Here is a 21,647-nt window from a genome sequence, read left to right as displayed (position 1 = left end):
GTACTGCAAGGCGTGCAGTTCATACCATTGAACTGGTTCATACAGAACCTTATGGGCGACCCTTAGCCACCTGTCGGAAGAAAGTTGTAGTTAAGTGTGCTCGCCTAATGTTATGTCGGTTCTGTAGTTCACAGTTCTAAACAGGGTTGCCAGATCAGCAGCAACTGTATGGGTATGGATCTTTGGCTCGATAAACAATCAATATGAAGGATGGGATCGCTAATCGCTATATATTACTGTACATCTTTCATTGTGATTGTTCTGCAGCTCTGCAGATCGTATTATGGAGCCGCGCCTGGGGTGATGTTTGTAATATCTGTGTGGAAATTGTGAGAGAGAACGAAAAGGCAGTTGAATGCGAACGTTGTAGAATTTGGCAACACGCTAATTGTATAAAGTTAAATAAAGGTGAATACGGTATTATTAAAAGACGAACGTGCAAGTTGACATGGCTATATGTTGCATGTAAATCGACAGTTTTGAAAACTCAAACGACAGCCGAACGAGACAACGACACCATAGCCAGCCTAACCTTGAAAGTAGATGCAATTCTCAAGTTTCTTGAATCGAATCTACAGGGAAAAAATCAAAGATGAAATTAAAAATGCAATGGAAGATGAAAATAGGCCACTCAAGAGGGAGACTGTAATAAAGAATGTAACAGAACGGCACTCAGACCTGTCGACGAAGGAAAGAAAAGAAACAGAACCTGGCAGCATCATCCAAAGACCAAGAAGCTCCAGCGAGGGATATCGTCCAGCACAATATATACAAATGGAAACTCAACAAACCGGCAGCAGGAGAGCGAGAATGGAAGAGAAAGAGGTAGAAGTAGGACATGATGGCCCTTGAAAATTGCAGCGTAGCCGTAGAAGGAACACACAATTAACGGGCGCCACGGATGAAGGACGCACAAGACAGGTAAGCCAACTTCAGTGACCTGGGCAATAGCGTGGCAGTAAACAGGGAGAGAGCAAGATCAAAGCAGCTGAGGGCAAGGGCTGGTTATACATTAGAATGCTCAAGGCTGACATTACGAATGAGGACCTCGAGGAATACCTAAAAGAAAACAGAATAAGCTACATTGACTGTCAACTAGTGAGCTCCAGACCTTGTAGTCGAGCATTCAAAATTGGTGTGCCCCTGAATGACCTCGAGAAGGTATATGACAGCAAGTTCTGGCCGGAAAATGTCATCTGTCGTACTTTTCGTCCCCCTTGGAGATTTAGAGGAAGAGACGAACAAAACCATCAAATGTGTGTCGTGGAATATTGAGGGTCTAGTAAATGACATGAATATGATGCCTAAAGACATACTCGCAGAATACGACATAGTTATTTTGGTGGGGACATTTTTGACGAAGGAGTGGTGACAAAGTAATGTGTATGCAGCGCATGTTCTTGCTATACAAGGAGAGAAAGGCAGACCGAAAGGCGGCATCACATGCTTGGTGAGTCCAAGACTAGCCCCGATCAGGACTATATATAATACTGACGATGTATTGGCAGTGAGAACAAACTCATGTGTAATTATCGGAGCATATTTTCAACCAGAATGCAAAGAGGAAGAAATAATAGAGAACATAGATACAACGCTAGCTAGAGTTCGCAGTAGTGAGACAGTCATACTAGCAAGTGACTTGAACTGTCGGGTGGACAGAGTTAACAAGAAAACAGAGTGTATACTCAGTTATATACAAGTGGAAGGGCTGTCCCTTGTAAATGATCCCCATAGCAAGACGTATACTGTATATGCAGCAATGGGAGCAGCACAATAGGCCTTGTTTTTACAAACATGAAAATGTGCACAGTAACAGGCCGTAGAGTAAGGGATGATGTGGTCATCAGAAATCATTTACCAGTGGAAATCACACTCTGTGTAGACCAACTGTCACCGAAGAAGACCGAGGGCAGAAATCCATACTCCAGAAAACTAAATCAAGAGATTCTCAAAAAGGCACGAGAAGACCTAAATCCCACAGATGGGCGAGATCTGAATCAAGTACTGGATTATCTGGAGAGCATTATTAAATTAGCTGCTGAACGACCATTAGTTAACCCTAGACGTGCAAAGCCATGGTTTAATAAGCTATGCTACAAAGCCCGCAAGGAAGCGCTACAAGCGCTGTACTTATTCAGAAAGTCCCAGTCTCAGTCTGACCTACAGGAATATACAAAGAAAAATAGGGAATACAAAAGCATATTGAGAGCTACAAGGAAAGATTTTCTGCTGGAGGAAGAAAAGAAATTAATTGAAGAAGCCAAGGAACATCCATATAAAGCCCTGAAAGCAAAACAACCTCAATTCCCCAGGGATATACTCATGGAGATCTGGGAAGCGCATTTCAAAGATGTGTTACAGAAGGAAGAAACACGACCGGCATCAGCTGAAGATCACAAGAGCAGCGTAAACGTAGAACTGTTTACTGCAAAGGAAGTAGAATGAGCATTAAAACAGCTGAAGAAGAATAAAGCATGCCCTGATCAGATTTTCAACGAACACGGAACAGAGAGCACAAACGTACTGACAGAAGACTGGACACCGTTGCTTAATAACTGCCTACTAGAGTGCAACGTGCCAGACAAGTGGAGATGTTCATTACTAAAGGTGTTATACAAGGGAAAAGGAGACATAGGTGACTCTACCTCATATAGGGACATTGCTTTGGAATGTGCAGACTTCAAAATACTGACAAGATTATTGACGGAAAGACTATCAGACTTAGTGGATAGGAGATTACCTGAAGAACAACTTGGTTTCCGGAAGGGCCGTTCAACAATCGACGGCGTAAAATGCCTACAAAATGATATCGAGAGATCATTGAGACTAAAAGGTGGCAAATTACATGCCACATTTATTGACTACTGTAAGGCCTATAAAGCTTATAATAGAGAAACTAGAATCCCTAATTGGACCTCAAAACTACATAGCAATGCTTATAAGGAGTATTCTTGCGAACAACGTGGTCCAGATCGACGACAACAGATCAGTATCCAGTGTGTTAGAACAAACGAACGGTATATTGCAGGGCGACCCACTAAGCCCCCTACTGTTTAACATAGCTGTTCTGGATGTAGTACAAGTAGTTAGCGTGAACAACGTCGCGATCTATATGTATGCGGACGACATGGTTCTAACTTCGAAATCGATTGAGCAGTTACAAGTAGCTTTCGACAAATTACTGAAATGGTCTAAAGAGAATGGGCTAAGGATGAATAAAGTCTTCCTTCAGAAAGGGAGGAAGACTAGCTACAAACCAAGTAATCAAATTATAAGGGATAAACTTGCAAATAGTGAACAGCTTCAAGTATCTGGGTCTGACATTCCAAACCTATGGTGATATCTTTACCATACATATAAATGAGAAGGTAGCGTCCGCAGTGCCTTCAATGAGTGATGTGAGGAATATTAATAAACTTGCGCTCAAAACGGCTATGGACCTATTTAATCTGAAAGTGACACCAGTCTTGACGTATGCTTTGGAATGCATATGGGACCGCCTAAAGAAGAAAGACCTGAAACTATTAGAAAGTGTCAAAGCAAGGTGCTTTAAAAAGGCTATGAATCAAAATTCACCCATTTCCGCCTGGTGTATGTCCTGGCTCGCCAGGAATACTACATTGAAGAGCTTCGCATGCAGTTGCATGTGCCATCTACTGAGGCCTATTAAGAACTGTTTCATGAGCTGCAAGAGAAACGGAAGGAAACATGGGACGATTTCTATACGACCGAAGCAATGATTATCAATCAATACTGATCTGCATTTAGGACAGTCGCCCAGGTGGCAGATTCCCTATCTGTTGCTTTCCTAGCCTTTTCCTAAATGATTTCAAAGAAATTGGAAATTTATTGAACATCTCCCTTGGTAAGTTATTCCAATCCCTAACTCCCCTTCCTATAAATGAATATTTGCCCCAGTTTGTCCTCTTGAATTCCAACTTTATCTTCATATTGTGATTTTTCCTACTTTTATAAACGCCATTCAAACTTATTCGTCTACTAATGCCATTCCACGCCATCTCTCCGCTGACAGCTCGGAACATACCACTTAGTCGAGCAGCTCTTCTTCTTTCTCTCAATTCTTCCCAACCCAAACTTTGCAACATTTTTGTAACGCTACTCTTTTGTCGGAAATCACCCAAAACAAATCGAGCTGCTTTTCTTTGGATTTTTTCCAGTTCTTGAATCAGGTAATCCTGGTAAGGGTCCCATACACTGGAACCATACTCTAGTTGGGGTCTTACCAGAGACTTATATGCCCTCTCCTTAACATCCTTACTACAGTCGACTGACTGGATGGACTCGAACTACGAGCTGCGACATGTAGTTACCCGCCTTGTGGTTCATGGGTTTCACCATAGAGCAGGCCTTTCCAACTCGAGCACTTAGTGCTGGGGCGCACCAGCGCTGCACTCAGCAGCACCGTTCCCCTCCTTCCCCACCTGCCCCGCGCAGTGACCGGTGCATGTGTGCGTAAGAGACAGTACATTCATTCTCATTTTCTCTCTGTGTGTGTCATTCTCAGTAGAATCTGTTCGATAGAACAGACAGTGGAGCAGTTGGTTTCACCTTCGTTAAAAATGTCGTTTAATCCTTCATGGGTGGATTCATATTTTGTTCTCACTACCGAAGGGAAAGCTCAGTGTTTAATTTGTCATGTCATTTTAAGCGTAAAGTCTTCAAACGTGCGACGACACTATCACAATAAACATGTTTCCACCTATGATGACATTGTTGGCGCAGCAATAACCGAACAAATTGCTAAGTTCTTCAGAGATACGTAATAACTTACTCATTAGGAATCGTTTTACATGCAATTTAGGAGATTTGTTTTCGTTTTTGGTTTTGTATTATTAAGAACTGTTTAGAATTAGACTTAGAGTGCTGCTAAGAAAAAACACCGGGCGAGTTGTCGGCGCGGTTAGGGGCGCTCAGCTGTGAACTTGCATCCGGAAGATAGTGGGCTCGAACCCCACTGTCGGCAGCGCTAAAGATGGTTTTCCGTGGTTTCCCATTTTCAAACCAAGAAAATGTTGGGGCTGTTCCTTAATTAAGGCCACGGCCGCTTCCTTCCCATTCATAGCCTTTTCCTATACCATCATCGCCATAAGACCTATTGCAAAAAAGAACCCACAAATATAACGCTTTTAATTATTTTATCTCCCTGTCCCACAGATACTTGAACCCAATACTTCAGAAGGCGCAGTTCGAGCACGTTATGGGCTATTGTTGCTCTGAAAATTGCAAAAAAAACCGATGTTTTCAATTCTGAATTTAAATAAATGGAGAACCAGGACTTCTCTGTCTGATGCGGACTTAGAGGCTGTACTTAGAATTTCTATTACTAAATCGATTGTACTCATTATTGGTAAATTAGTTGCCACAAAACGATGTCAGCAATCGACTTAAACGCTAAATGTACATTAAGGCAAACGCAAAGTACGTACAGAATAAATTGTGCGTTTGTGTGTTCACGGAACTGTCATAAATAATATTGTTTTCATAGACTTGACGACTTGTGGCTCTGCCTCTGTCACTTCCCCCTCCTTCCCCCACCACCACAACAGTGCTATAGCACAGCACCGGGGCTGCTGCCGGGGCCGGCCGGTGCCGTGGGAGCACCGCAGTTGGAATAGCTTGCCATAGAGTGTGTAGCATGAAGAAGTTCCACGTACGAGATATACAGTGTCTGTGTGAACTATGCGGACGGCCATGTGACAGATATCACGTACTATGGTGTAATCGACTCGGCTCCTCTCTAAGAAAATTCTGTGAAAATTAATTATTCCATGCACATTGTGCGAAATTCTATACTATTATTATTAAATCTACCGACACGAGGCTGACGTATTCAAATACCACCAGACTTAACCAGCTAAGTTGTGGTCAAAAGGCCAGCGCCATAACCGTCTCAGCCACTCATTTCGGCACTAGAGGTTGTTTTTAACCGTTAACGTAAACAAGTATTCTTGGGTAACCACTCCAGTTATAACTGTTAATCAAAAATAACTGCTAAGCCCATCCCTACGTGCTACAGTAGGGCCCACGAGAGTTGAAGTCTGACTTTTAGCGCCACCTGCGAGAAAAAGTTGACTAACACTGCTCGAAAATGGTCTGTTGCTATGGCAACGATAACAGAGTTGCAACATTTTAGGACGCTATCATCACGTGGATTGGCTTGCTCTCAGTCACTTTTGTCGTTCATATTCTGACTGATTTCTTTTCTCGATGAAGTATCGTCTTCCTATTGTGTTTATTATACCGTAGTTTATTCCTGAATTGTACAGGTACCGTTAACAATCCGAGTTAAATAATAAAAAAAACTATCAATGTGGGTAGTGTTATTCTATTCTGTGATTAACATGTGCATTTGTTGAGGTTATTGTCAGAAACTGATGATTTTGTTAGTGATTATGAAATCTTTTATATATATATAGATAATGTCGTGTTCTGTCTTAAATGCTGGAATTATTAACACTAGCTTAGGAACCGGTCAAGGGTAAATGAATTGTATTAGGCCTAGGCCTACATGTTTTATTAAACACTCAGCCTGTCTGAAAGGGTGGTAGGCTGCAAATGGAGGTAACTATGACAACGCAGCGTACTTCGTAGTTACAGCTTTCGCCGCTCACCTGTCAGACTTCAACTCTCGTGGGCCCTACTATAGTGTAGACAGACAAGCGGCAACACTTCAGTGCGGAAGTAAGGTAGTTGTAGATGGCACCACTATACTAGCCATATTGCCAACAACAACCAAATGAAAATAGTTCATCTTTATTTTGCAGCTCGCTTAAACATTACATTTTTTTAAATGCTCATGTTTATATAGGTATATAAAAGGTTATACGCACTGTACAAAATTAAATTCGAACTTATATGTATAAAATCTTAATTGTATCTGACATAAAAGTAGTGAATTGGTCGTTCTGATTGACGGGTGACGTTCTTTAATTTTTTTTGAAGTAGTGCCAACATGAACCATAACTGTCAATTGCTACCTTCTACCGCCCACCTATAATTCGTTGTAATCATCCAATGCTCCTCTTGTTCTTTGGCGAAGCTTATTATTCCGTGTGGATTTTTTTAATTTTTTTTTTTTCCTTGATGAGGTGATTGAATGGCAGTTGTTGGTTAGTGTACGTTATCCTTGGTCCAACTTGTCGTAATTGACGTGGCAATAGTGTTTTAGTGCGCTACTGTTTGGATGCATGTGTAGGTAGCTTTACTAATACAGCAGAAACACGCCTGTTCGTCCAAGGATTATTCACTCTTAGTGAATTTCCCATCAGTCACTTTAATCATGGGTCTCACGCTTTCCAGCGTTTTGACGCGACTGTTTGGGAAGAAGCAGATGAGGATTTTGATGGGTAAGGTTCTGATATGTAGCGATTACGTACAAACATATTTGATCATTTGGCATAGTTTCATAGTGTTCATGTTTTCGTGTCGCTATTGTGTAATGTTTTCTTGGCGAAGTAGAGACGTCATTTTCCTTCATTTTCAGATATTTGTTATCTTGTCACACCCTTCAGTTTTATGTTGTGTGTGAAGTTTTGAGTATTGTAAATTTCTGTATCCGAATGTGTGTGCGTGCTTTAGTCTGGTGTTGTTGTTGAGTATATGGACTATTATAACCTCTAATAGATTTACCCGGCTTTTTAAAACTATTTTTTAAATACAGACTTGACCTTTGTTTCTCGTGATTGAATTATATGACAGCTCTGTCAGTGCCGTTCATTTCTTGTTTTATTTATGACTACTGTTGTTTTTTTAATAAAATAAATACTTAACTTGGTTAATATTGGCTTAGGTACTTGTTTAACATCACAGATAAGACGTCAAATGTTTTCGGTGACTGAAGGATGGGAAACTACTAGGAATGGGAAGGTAGCAGCCGTGGCCTTAACAGAAGTACACCATTTGCCTGGCGTGAAAATGGGAAACCACGGAAAACCATCTTCAAGGCTGCCGGCGGTGGGATTCGAACCCACTATCGACTGACAGCAACCTCGCAGCTGCGCAATCCTAACATCACGGCCAACTCGCTCAGCATTGGTTTAGCCATACATTACAGTAGCCTAAGAAGTGATTTAAGTTTGTAATAATCAGATATAGGCGTGGAGAACTGATCGGACATGAAGCTTATGCAGAGATATATCGGTTCTAAAGCTTTCTAACCTGAAATTTTAAATTTTCCAGAAAATTGAAAGTAGGCCCCTTCACATTGTTTTCCCTCTGCTGCTATGTCCTGGTTTTTAATCCATTGTCTATTTGTTTTTAGGGCTGGGAGTGGGTAGGGCATTTGTCAGGTTGTATTTGTTCTTCACTTTCTTCTCTGTTCACATAATCAGTCATGCTACAGTACTGTATGGAATAGCTATGAAGAAACAAGAGGGGGAGATCAGGTTGGGCATAAATCAATAGTTACTGATTTGTGTCTGTATTATGGCTTGGACGGTGCACAGTTTGTAATGTGCAGACTCCCCACCCTGAGTAGCCATGAAATTATGGCATTAGACATTTGACAGATGTTGATTGTGACAAAATTTTGCTCCCTTCTTTAGGAAATATGAATCACATCTGTACTTGTTTGCATTGGATGTAACCTCAGTAATGGTATAAGAGATAAAGTGCATATTAAGGAGTGAAATCTTATAAATGTGACCAAGAAAACTTTGCTAACACGGGTGAAAAAGAGAGGTTAAAAATCAAACGTGGCATAACTGTCATAATTTGCTACAGAAGGCTGTCAACTAAGGTGTGGCTAATGACAAGAACATTGGTCTGGACAGGTTAGACCATTGATCTTAGGGCAAGCAAGGGGGGTCTGGACATGTAAGCCACCAGGTTAGAGCTACAAAGTAGCCCACTGGCCTCTTAATATTTCCTAGAACTGTATTGGCTAGTGACATTACCATTGGTCTGGATTGGTTAGACCATTGGCTAGTGACATGACCATTTGTATGGCTAAAGTGTTGAATTTCACTCCTTCTACACTTAATATATTCACATCCGGCACACGTTATGGCACATTCTAACTTCACGGTTTCATTATTTTCACAGAATGTGGCAGCCCTATGGCCACACATGGTGTGAACTTTGTCAGGACTATAGCAAATTGCTCTGGCAATAGGGACACAGGAAATAGTAACGTTTTTCAGATTGACGGTCTATTTTAATTTTTCTATATGAATAACAATACTTCATTCCACGTTAAGGAAACAGTATTGCTCTTATGACAACAAGAGTTGCTATATCGAATGGCTCTGCGCAATACAATCACGGGGAAATGGCAGCACATAAATCTGCGAAATTCTATATTTCACTTCAAGATAACAAGCGGAATAAACGAAGCTGCAAATAATTTGTATGTACTAAAGCGGACGGGGAGTTTAGAGGGGCTATTTTTGGTTTGTACAGTTTGTACAGAATCAGAGGTAAACTACGGCACATAAAAAACCTCAGCATTGAAGTGTATGGTAAATCGGCAGAGTAAGTAGACACATAATATTTTTTATGGGCTCGAAGGGTGAAGGATGCATTTAATAAATTCCACAAACGGGCTGAGTGGCTCAGACTGTTGAGGCGTTGGCCTTCTGACCCCAACTTGGCAGGTTCAATCCTGGCTCAGTCCGGTGCTATATGAAGATGCTCAAATACTTCAGTCTCATGTCAGTAGATTTACTGGCAGGTAAAAGAACTCCTGCGGGATAAAATTCCGGCACCTCGGAGTCTCCGAAATCCGTAAGTAGTTAATGGGGCGTAAAGCAATTATTACTATTAAATTTCACCAGGCAACGCGGGGTACTGCTGTGCTGTTGTATCGCTTAACAAAAGACAATAGTCTTAAAGAAAACAGCGGTAATTAAAATGCGCTTAAGAAAGAACAGCTAAATAACAAAACCAAGCACAACACATGACAAATTTTTGTATCTGAACAAGTTATGCCATGACTTTTTGCTGCACACCACAACTTCAAAATCTTCAGCAACGCCTTCTGTACAGTACGAAAATAATAATAATAATGTTATTTGTTTTACGTCCCACTAACTTCTCTTTTACGGTTTTCGGAGACGCCGAGGTGCCGGAAATTAGTCCCGTAGGAGTTCTTTTACGTGCCAGTAAATCTACCGACACGAGGCTGACGTATTTGAGCACCTTCAAATACCACCGGACTGAGCCAGGATCGAACCTGCCAAGTTGGGGTCAGAAGGCCAGCGCCTTAACCATCTGAGCCACTCAGCCCGGCAGTACGAAAATAATAGAACACACAAATACTATGCAGTATACAACCAAAGTAAAATATCTGCCATTAGACAACTTTATGGTACTCACTGAATGTTACTTCCTTGCCGCTGCAGGCTGAAGTGCTCCATCATTTTGAATCGGACGAAGATTCACTGCCGACAGCAATGATGAAGAGCTCCATTTCGTCCTAGATCGAATCAGATTTCCACATGTCCGCTTCAATATTTTTCACGTGTTTCACGTAGTTCGCCCAGTTTTCAGTAGTCACCCGTAGGAAACCTTCATCGAAGAGTCTATCTTCCTTGTTTTGAATGTGGGGTTCATAGCAACATAGTGTTTCACTTGCGCCCAAACAAGTTCAATAGTGTTCAGCTCACAATGGTATGGTGGTAAAAGAAGAACCGTCACACCATTTTCTCTTGCCATTTCATCGATTCTGTGGCACTCTGTTTATGAGGGCCATAAAGTCTGTTTCCAGCATGTCTTCATCATACACTACACTACGTTATAATACCAATATAAATGGTCCGTTATTGGACATTATAAATAATATTTCAGATTCCGTATGGGAATGAACATCTATATCATCTGAAGGCCAAGCAGGCATCAATTTTTGTAATGAGACAAAGTCTCTTAGTGCATTGGCACTGCTGGTGGCTCCAATTAGCCTACGCAGTGGCCTCCACGGTATGCACTAGCCAGCGTATTGGTAGGTGTGCTAGGTACCAACTGATGAGCCCACCCTAGCACACGAGGGCGAAACGCTGGCAACCAAGAATGAGTTAGCTGAAAATTTTATAATGTCCAATAACGGACCATTTATATTGGTATTATAAATTTACTCATTCAGGACAAATATTTCAGATTCCCTATGGGAATGAACATCTATATCATCTACACTACGTTCTCGACGCCATGACCGCAGGTTCTCTTTTTTCCATGCCTTCGAAAGCAGAGCTTCTTTCTTGCGGCTGTGATAGGAGGCATTGTCAAGAACAATGACAGAGTTTGGTGGCAGGTTCGGTAGTAGACGTTCTTTAAAATACTCATAACAGTTACCATCCATTTCGTCGTGGGCATCTGTGGTATTCTTCTTGCACCAAAACGCGTACTTTGCCCCTGGCACGAACCCGTTCTCGTTACCGGCATGAACTAATGTGAACCGTGGACCATGACCTGTAGGTGACTTGAGACCGCAAGAGAGTCCTAACAGAAAAGCATCCCGTGGAGTTGAAATGGTCTTATCTGTCCATTCTTTCCCAACAGTGTGCCCTGTGTTAACCCAGACTCATCAGTGTAAAAGATGGTCCTTCCCTCGTCTCGATATTTCTTAACTGTTGACAGATACTTGTGGCGCCAAGATATGTGCTCTCTTTCCATCAAACGAGCTGAATTCCCTTTCTTTTCGTACTGGAAACCCATGTCTCTCAACAAACGATACAAAGTTGTTCTTTTGAACTCGGGGAGGTCTTTATCATTCTTCACAGACTGTAGGACTTGCTGCAAGGTTGGAGGTTGGTTTTTAAGGGAAAACTCTTGCACCTTACGCCTTACACCACTGCGAACAAAATCATTGAACTTGACTGACCTGCTGTCTTTCCGTGGTGCTTTGCGTTCTCTTGTTTTAATCGGAGAAGCCGAAGGTCCTGTAGTGGCTACTGATCGCACTTTATAAACAGTCCTCTCAGAAAAGTCTGTTGCTTCAACAGTTTCTTTAACCACCCAGCTGAGACTTTTATCTGGATTCTTTCGAGAAAGGTAATTATGTTAAGCACAGTTTGTTTTTGTTTTTTCCTAACTATCTCTCCCTGCTTATTTTTATGGACGTTCTCGCCTGTAACACAAATCGCTATTGATTATCACTATTAATGTTAAAAGAAAGAAATCACACACGTAGGCTAATCACATAACACTCATTCAACAGAATACAATTGTGCCTCTACACCGATATAAAGGCTGAAAAACACACGCAACAAATAAATACTGTAAAAGATATCTCTGCAAAAGAAATCACGGTATTAATGTTAAAAGAAAGAAATCGCATAAGTAGGCTAATTAATCACATACCACTCACTCAACACAAGACAAGTACGCACTGATTTACAGCCTAAAAACACACATGCAACCTGCACAAAATGGTATCTTTTTATTATCGTAAAACATAAAACCGAGGACATTTTCCATATTAGTTAGGTGAAGGAAAGCTGCTTTTGGCTGAAATTTTTTAATAAGAAATCACTCCCATAATTGAGTACAGATACTTGGAGCCCTGTGCGGATGTACAAAATATTATCTGCATCCGGTTTATGGTTATCCGCAGATATTGTCAATATTTACCTACAGTATATTACACTCTAGGTATTGAAACGGATAGATCTCTTAATAGGCTTGATACCTGGCACCGGACCCCCCCCTCCCCACAGTCTCAGATGCTTGTACCAGAGCAACATAGAAGGCAAATGAAGCAAGGCAACGAAGCGATGGCTGTTCCTGCCATTGCACTTCCTCCCTATGAATGTATTTATGAAAAATAAAATGTTATATAGTTATTTTAATATCTCACGGGCAAAAATGGTTTATGAGGGATTTTCTCTTGTGACAATTAACGATGTATTGGCCTTTGTTCCTTCCATTAGTTGCGGGCAGGCAGATTTATGGCTTTATAGTCTCAGGGCTCTTTATATATCACCATTCTCCCATGCCACGGCCAAGGGTCACCTAACCATAGTGTATCTGAGTGAAAATTAATAAATTTCATTATTTAGAAGTTATCGGCAAAATTATCCGCACTGCTATACAGTTTGCATCCACCAAGACATTAATTTCACGGATATCTGTGCAGGGCTCTACAGATACTTAACTAGATAGAGCTCGATAGCTCCAGTCGCTTCATAGCGGCCAGTGTTCGGGAGATAGTGGGTTCGAATCCCATTGTCGGCAGCCCTGAAGATGGTTTTCCGTGGTTTCCCATTTTCACACCAGGCACACCTTAATTAAGGCCACGGCCGCTTCCTTCCCACTCCTAGCCCTTTCCTGTCAATCGTTGCCGTAAGAGCTATCTGTGTTGGTGCGACATAAAGCAACTTGAAAAAAAATGTCATACCAACTCTTTCTCTTCTCTTCTTCATCCATTCATTTTTCCAGATTCTCTGTGGGTAGGGTGGTGTACCAAAGCCCTCCACCTTACTCAGTCTTTCCACCATTCCTCTTCTAGTACTTTATTGCTATCGACGACTCTATTTGCAATACAGTCCACAACAGAGCTCCATCTCATTCTAGGCCGTCCCCTAGGCCTCTTTCTAGTCTCTGTATCCATGAATGTTCTCTTTGGTATTCTCTCTCCTCGCATGCTCATCATGTGTCCAAACCATTTTAGCTTTGTTATATCAATCTCTTCTTGAAATTTACACACTCCCACGCTTCTCCTTATTTCCTCATTTCGTATTCTATCTTGTCTTGTCTTTCTCTGTACGCTCCTCAAGAACCTAATTTCCGCTGCTTCTATCTTACTTTGGTTCTGCTTAGTCAACGTCCAGGCTGCTGAAGCATAGGTCAGTATAGGTTTATAATGGGATGACTATAAAACCTTCTTGCACTTCATTGGCACATCTTTGTTCCATACAATGTCTCTCACACACTGGTAGAAACTTGCAGTTTCTCCATCCAAATTTCCATCTTGTGACAATGACATCATGCTGCCTAAATATTTCAAAATTTTCACTACTTCATTAGGTTCATTTCCTATTTTTATCACTCCCCGGATTTTCTGTTATCTCTCGTCATGATCAAAGCCTTGCTTTTCGCAGTACTAATCTTCATTCCAAAATTTCTTATCTCATTCCATAAATCAACTTGTATCTGTACTTTCTTTACATTATCTCCCCAAACTACAATGTCATCGGCAAAGAGCATAGATTTTACCACTGTGCCGCAATGATAATCTCCTAAACCAATGGTGATAAATTAATATAAACACATACACCGAAACAAAGTCTAACCCCATGTACCTCGCTTTGCTCGGCATATGTGGTGTTACATAACTAGTGGTGGAATACTTCTTATCGTTACCTCGGAACTTATGTTTACATAACAGTTGGTAGCATTATCAGATGATCTCGGTAAGCTGCTAAGAACAACGGAGTATCTTCCTCTGTTCACGTCACAGCTGTCTCTCGCAGATCTAGTGTTGTACCATTACTACAGTTGTACATAACATTGAACTTGGTTTTAGAGGAATCAATCGAGGGTGGTTTGACCATTCAACACTTTATATATGTAACTTTTATTAAATTAATCATCATCAGTTCAAAGCAAATAAATCAAAAGGGTATTAACACCCATTCAACATGAAATCTGTCTTAAAACACACTTAAAATGGTTGACATGGGTTATGTCATAAAAACCTGTTAAAATTTAAAGAATGTCCTAGGGTCCAGGTCACAAATAATTGGAGTGTGTTTGTACAATGTTGAGTAGAGTTATAAATAATATAAAAAACTTGAAGTTGAGGAATGTTATAAAGTTCTTATGTTGTTGCTGCAGATATAAAAACACGTGTTAAAAAATGTTCATACATTCGTAGTTGAATCAATGAAAAATAAAAAACTTGTCGAAATTGACAATCCTGTGAAAGTGCCGGTGTTAAGGCAATTTGCAGTTAAGGCGGTTTGCCGAGGAGTTGGGGAACATCCTTCGTTGTTATGTAACAGCTGCTGTATTTTGAAAATGTCACTGTTGATGTTTTTGAAGGTAAAAATTTAAATGACTGTATGGCCATGGTTGTATGGGACAGTAGTCGTAAAAGGTGGATGTTCTCATATTCCTCACTCTTGTTACCCTGCCACTAGGAAAGCTGGAGGTGCACTTCATTTAATAAATGTTACATATTATATAAAGTGTTGAATGGTGGAACATCACTTGATTGATTCCTGTTATATAAGGCAAACGTCAACATGGAAATGTAAGTTATAAATTATGATAGGATTTTAAGTTTGTTGGCTTTATTTCTATTAATTTTTTTGGTGTGAGGTTTGATCAGTCAGATTTGTGGGTGTATGTACTCTCATAAAAAAATGGAATCCTGTATACTATCCGCACACTTTATCTTGGTGCATTTACATCCTAGTGCTGAATCGGTCGACCTCGGCGATCTTCGAGATTCATACTGGCAACCTTTGAAACACAAACTATGAATCGCTTAAGCTTCGTTGTGCGACATCTGGCGTAAACTTTACATACTGGTACTGTTGTTGTTTACACATAAAAGTCAAAGTATAGAATTCATGCTAGGAACAAGATTCGCATCGAGAGATATGTTTTATAATGTTATATAATGTGTATGTGACATAGTTGTTGGCTTAAGATGATAACGGTTTAGAAATTTCATATCGATCGATCATATTCTCGATTCAATTTAGATTTCATTTTCATTCAGTTGGCAGCACCAGGCAGCACTATCGATACCGGGACAGCTCCCCCCTTACTCCTCACCCCGTACACAAATGCATCAAGATAAAGTGTGCGGACAGTACCTCCTTACTGTAGCATTCAGTACAGTTATTCAGTAATGGTATAGACTTCTTAGCAAATAACATCTAAACAGTACCCTAAAATCTTGTTGAATTTTGGTCATTGTGTATGGTAGATGTAGATTCACAAAATACTCATTAAGCTTTTGAAATATTGCATTATTATTATTATTATTATTATTATTATTATTATTATTATTATTATTATTATTATTATTATTATTATTATAGTCTTCCTGATATGTTTGTTTATATGACATATATTTGACCAATAATGTCATTTGATATCCTAACCTATTTTCTTGTTGTGAAGCTTTAAGTAAGATAGAGGTATTCTTTGGAACACAGTTCATCTTTAGTATATGTGTCTTGTTTCCCCTCAACACTTATTCGAGTAGGATTTTTTCTATAAAAATCCCACTTAACAAAATTTGATTATAATCATTAAGGACTAAGTTTCTTTCCTGTGAGTACCGTATTCCTTAACGACCCTGTACAGAAGTTCAGCTAGGCCTAGACCTGTAGATGGACTTCATGGGAAGCATAGATAACGAAAACATTATTTTCATTAGGTGGTATCTAGTGTAGGCTAGAACCCCAGGACTGATTCATTAATTTTTTCCCTTTTTTTGCTTGTAATGTTTCCTAAATGTGAGTTGTTGTTCTTATTTCAAAAATGTAACTTTCTAACTGAAAACTTATTCCAAAAATGTTACTTTCCAACTGAAAAAATGAATGTGAAACCAAATGCCTTTATTTTTTTGTTTTCCCTAGCTTACCGGTATATTGCTGCACCCATATGGCAGTATCCAAGTGTAGCAAGGTGTAATTGTATACATTAGCAATGCTCGTTCAATCTTATAAGGAAATTAAAATAATTTTTCTTCAGTAACTTTCTGTAATTTATTAATTTACACTTTTTCTTGTAGTTTTAATGTACTCCTCTCTCAGAACTCCTTCCCTTCGGGCTCATTTGGCCTAATTAATACTGAAGTTTGAATCCTAGTACTGAAAGCGAGAGTGTATGGTTTTTCTCTATTCCTGAAAAAATATTTAATGATATCTTAATTTAAGTCCTGGGACACCTGTCCCCCATTTGTTGTAGATCTAATGATTTTGGACTGATGGCCTCATTGTTTGGTCTCCCTTAGAAAAGCCTTCATTAACTAGTAGAGATAGGAGTTAAGTGCAGTATTGTAACATGATAATGTATCTTGTTCCATATTATTTTCCACTGGAGGTACTAATACAAAAGCAACTGTCTCACTGAAACCAAGGGATGAGAAGGGAGTTTCTGATTGGCTAATGGATATCAGATTCTAACAGGAAGCACAGCAGCTCCCTTAAGCACATACTCCTGTGCAGGTGCGAGCGATACGAGCGATAATTTTTTAACAGCTTAGAAGAACAGTAGTACTGACACTCCTACGCTCTTACTTGTTGGACTGTTACAGATATGTTTTAGTTACTCTAAGTGTATTAGGCCCTATATTAAGTTTGCTCACTTACGTACAGTAGCGTAGCTTCTCAAAACAGTTCCGTGTGTTGTTTCCACTTTACATTTTGTGTTTCTTGCAGTGTTGTGGACAATGAACGAAAAAGACCTAATGCATTTTATGTGGGCAAAAAGGTCAGTTACAGGGAAACTGTTTGTAATTTGCAGAAAAATTTCAAAATTCTAGCAATGCGTGTAGTTCTGATAGTATTCATGGTATTCAAATATCAGGCCCTGGAAAGCTATTGAAAGCACCATCACATGTACCTGTCCCTCCTGGTCCTTAGTCATCGACTGCAACCCATGGGGCAGTACAGCAACAGTTGATATCATTTCTACCAGTACGAAAGAAAATGAGCGATACACAGAACAAGAAGCTGAACAAGCTTCTTCCATGCTTGTTTACCACACATTTCCAACCTTTTTCTATGGCAGAAGGCCAAGATTTTGTATCCTTTTGTACTGGATTTACCAAGCGAGTTGGCTGTACGGTTTGGGTCATGTAGCTGTTGGCTTGCATTCAGGAAATGCTGGCTTCCAAAACCACTGCCGGCAACCCTGAAGTTGATTTTCAGTGGTTTCCCATTTTCACACCAGGCAAATGCTGCGCTGTTCCTTAGTTAAGGCCATTATTGCTACGTTCCCAGTCCTGCCCATCCTAGCATTGCCATAAGACCAGAATAAAAATCTGGATTAAACCCTACTTATGTTTTGCCTGATAGGACTGTATGAATCAACCTGGCTCCTTCAAGGTTACAGCACTTACAGGATGCCAGGGGATTACTTATGCAGTACTCCAACAGCCATGCAGTCCTAGTCAAATGTTCCACCTACAAATTGAATCATCCACGTTTTTGAACAATTCAATCTATCAATATCAAAGGGTAGAGGAAGGTCCACCTATTCAATACAGTTAGCTTAACGTAGTGTCCTATATAATTGGTACTAGTTTAGACCCTACATACATTGGGTCATCTTTAGTCATGATCTAATTGGAAACATACGTTTACATAAAACTTTTGTTTTAGTCGTAGATTGTAAATTAAGACATACTAAATTATATTCTTTACTAGCTGACGTACCCGTGCTTCACTACGGTATTCTCAGAAATACTTTCTTTGTGGTTTTCCCAACTGAAGTCAACATTGGTCATTACAGTGATGTCAGTAAAAATGTGATTAAATGCCATGCTATCATATGAAATACTCAATCAAGATAAAAACCGCACATTTTCTCACTTTTAACGAACAGTACTACGCTGTCAATTTAACAGTCCAAACTTCCAGAGCAGGAATGACCAGACCGCAGACAGCTGCGAGCACTCCTCTGCCATTATTCTTGTAAGTGTTCACACTGCTTATTTCAATGAATGCCTCAGAGTAGGGATCGAATAGTTGGAATGCTGTGATGAACCAGTTTGTTATCTACCAGTAGTATCAAAACGTATGAACCAGAGGAATGGCATGCTAAAGAAGAGAGAGATCTAACTATCCAGCTATTTCCTGCCAGTATTCAGCCAGGCTATTAAATCGGCATGCAGCAGTAATACATCTATCGGAAATGAATGGAAGCAGAAGACACAAAGCACATCACAACAAACGATGGTCAGTGTAATGTTAAAGTTGATCAATTTTATGAGGTTTCTATATTGCAGGCCATCACATGTAGTTTTCTTCCGACTTTGTGATATTAGGGCATCTAATGTAAAGTGAGTCCTTTCTTTTATGACTCCCTCTTGTGTTATTATTCAAGCAATCGTTCTTTCATGTCTTTTCTCATTTTTATAATCATCTTCACAATTTAATCACCATCCCCACCAATCCTATCATAGTCAGTACGGTAAAACGGAATAAGACATTAATGATCGGATCTTGTATTCTCTGTAACTTTTGTTATGTAGTAGTATGTTTCGATATGACCAACAACATAAGCAATTAAAAATTAAATTTTAGGTACCTTCCCCTAAACCACCATTTCTACCAGGGTGAATAAAATTATTTATAGCGTAGACTGTAGTTCCTTATTCCTCGACTTTACATACTGATTTTCATTAAATTCTGTTTACCTTTTTCCTCGTGGCTCTACGCTGATATGGACCTAGCAACAGAAATCCAAATTCATGAATATCTCTGTTATCATAGCCGGTATGGTAAAAATATAAAAGACATCAATGATCAGAAATGTAATACTATATAACTTAAGTTATGCAGTATGTATCGACAGGGCCACTAATAACATAAATATTTGAGAAATAAATTTTATGCCTTCCCCTGAACTACCATTTCACTCCGTGTGAATAAAATTATTTATGGCCTAGATTGTAGCGACTTATCCCCCCGACTTTACATACTGATTTGCATTAAATTCTCTTCAGCTGTTTTCTCGTGATGCGCGTACGTATGTACATACATAGGCTACATACAGACAGACAAGACAGACAGAAATTATGGAAAATTAAAAAGTGCATTTCCTTGTTACTGTTGTCACGACCAATACAGAAATACCATTCTTTTTAAATTCTGAGCAATGTACAGACAAAACTCTTATTTATATATATATATATATATATATATATATAGGATTGGGTTATGTAAACATATGTTTCCAATTAGATCATGGCCGAAGATGACCCAGTGTATGTAGGGTCGAAACTAGTACCATTTATATAGGATACTATTTCAAGCTAATGGTATTGAATAGATGGACCTTCCTCTACCCTTTCAAGTGTCAATACGGACCATAATGAAATTCATAACTTATGAGTTTCAATCCATGAATATCAATTATGCTTAACATACGGACAGACTCCTCAAGATTTTTATCACAAAGTTGCACTCACGTTTGATTTTTTTAAAGAGAAGATGTCATAATGTTTTTATCTATAAAATGAATGCATTTTTGACTGTGTATATGTATAAATATCCATGTGACTGTTTTTATAAGGTCTGTTATTCATGTGTCGACTACTGGTGTCCCGCTAGGGATGAACTTATAGATTTTAATGTAGTCCATTAATAAAGATTGAAATTGTATTGTAAAGGCGGAATAGGTGATAAGGATTGCTAAAGCAATACTTATGACAATACGGGCTTAGCACAATTAAATTTATTTTATGTAACGTATTTTGTATGTCTGGTCTAAGCGTCTAACTACAGATACTTCTTGTACCATATCCTCATTGGATTTCGGCTGTCATCAGGGCAATTTGGTTCTTGTTCTCGGCAAGTGGGAAAATGTTGGGGGTACGTAGCCCATACCATTCTTGTAGATTCCATAGCCAAGATATTCTTGTTCTCCTCCTTCCTTCAATTTTACCTTGTAAGATAAGCTGAAGGATTATTATTTATCATTTCGAATGATTGGCCAAATTACTCATTTTCTTCCTTTTGATGTTGTGCATGATCTCTAGCTCCTTATTCAGGCATTGGAGTACTTCCGTGTTATCTATTCTGTCAACCCATGATATTCTGAGCAAGCATTGGTAGGACCACGTCCCAAAGAATCAAAGTTTTATGGTGGTGTTCTCTGTTAGGGTCTAAATGTGAGCATCATAAAGTAAGACAGAAAATACATAACACCGAAGTAAACGGAGACAGAGATTCTGTTACAGAGAAGTTTGATCATTCTCTTGAATACAGTCCTTGCCTGTTCAATCAGAGACCTAATTTACCAGCATTGTTCCAGCTGTGATCAAGTACGCTGCTGAGATACTTGAAGCGTTAGACTTGCTCCAGTGATGTGCCAGCTATTGTCAAGTGAACAGGTTGAATGGCATGTTTGCTTATGACCATCTTTTTGTGTTTAAATGCATACCTGCTCTAGCACTGTTTGAACTCACAGTTTAGTAATGTTTGTAGTTCTTCAGCACTTGCTGCAAACAGAACAGTATCATCTGCATATCACAGGTTATTGTAATCCCATTAACAACATTGCCCTCCTGTTTTCCTTTAGTATGGTACGTCAGAAAATATCCTTTCAGAGTAAATATTGAAGACGAGTGGAGATAGAACACAGCCTTGCCTCACTCCTTGCTTTATTTCAATAGCACAGTTGTTTGCATCCGGGAGATAGTGGGTTCGAATCCCACTGTCGGCAGCCCTGAAGATGGTTTTCTGTGGTTTCCCATTTTCACACTAGGCAAATGCTGGGGCTGTACCTCAATTAAGGCCACAGCTGCTTCCAACTCCTAGGCCTTTCCTATCCCACCGTCGCCTTAAGACCTGTCTGTGTCGGTGCGACATAAAGCAACCGGCAAAAAAAAAAAAGTTTCGAGGTTAAGTACGCTGGAAGGAAGAGACACAGCCTGTGCTGCATGATCATCTGAAGCAAGCACAGGTCAGTTTCACTGACAACATAAGTTCTGAAGCACTGTCTGT

General features: G+C 39.7%; 1 protein-coding gene across 1 annotated transcript in view; it reads left to right on the top strand.

Annotated features, from left to right (window-relative positions):
- Nucleotides 1-7,091: 7,091 nt before the first annotated feature.
- The window catches only part of Arf4 (ADP-ribosylation factor 2), a 98,584-nt gene continuing 84,028 nt past the window's right edge, over nt 7,092-21,647 (top strand). Inside the window, exon 1 of the mRNA XM_067140679.2 lies at nt 7,092-7,367. Within this exon, the coding sequence (XP_066996780.1) occupies nt 7,301-7,367 (67 nt within the window). The 5' untranslated portion in view covers nt 7,092-7,300. The remainder of the gene's footprint in view (nt 7,368-21,647) is intronic.

The sequence above is a fragment of the Anabrus simplex genome, chromosome 2 (assembly GCF_040414725.1).
Source record: "Anabrus simplex isolate iqAnaSimp1 chromosome 2, ASM4041472v1, whole genome shotgun sequence".
Lineage (NCBI taxonomy): Eukaryota > Metazoa > Arthropoda > Insecta > Orthoptera > Tettigoniidae > Anabrus > Anabrus simplex.
This window is presented reverse-complemented; position numbering and strand designations above follow the sequence as displayed.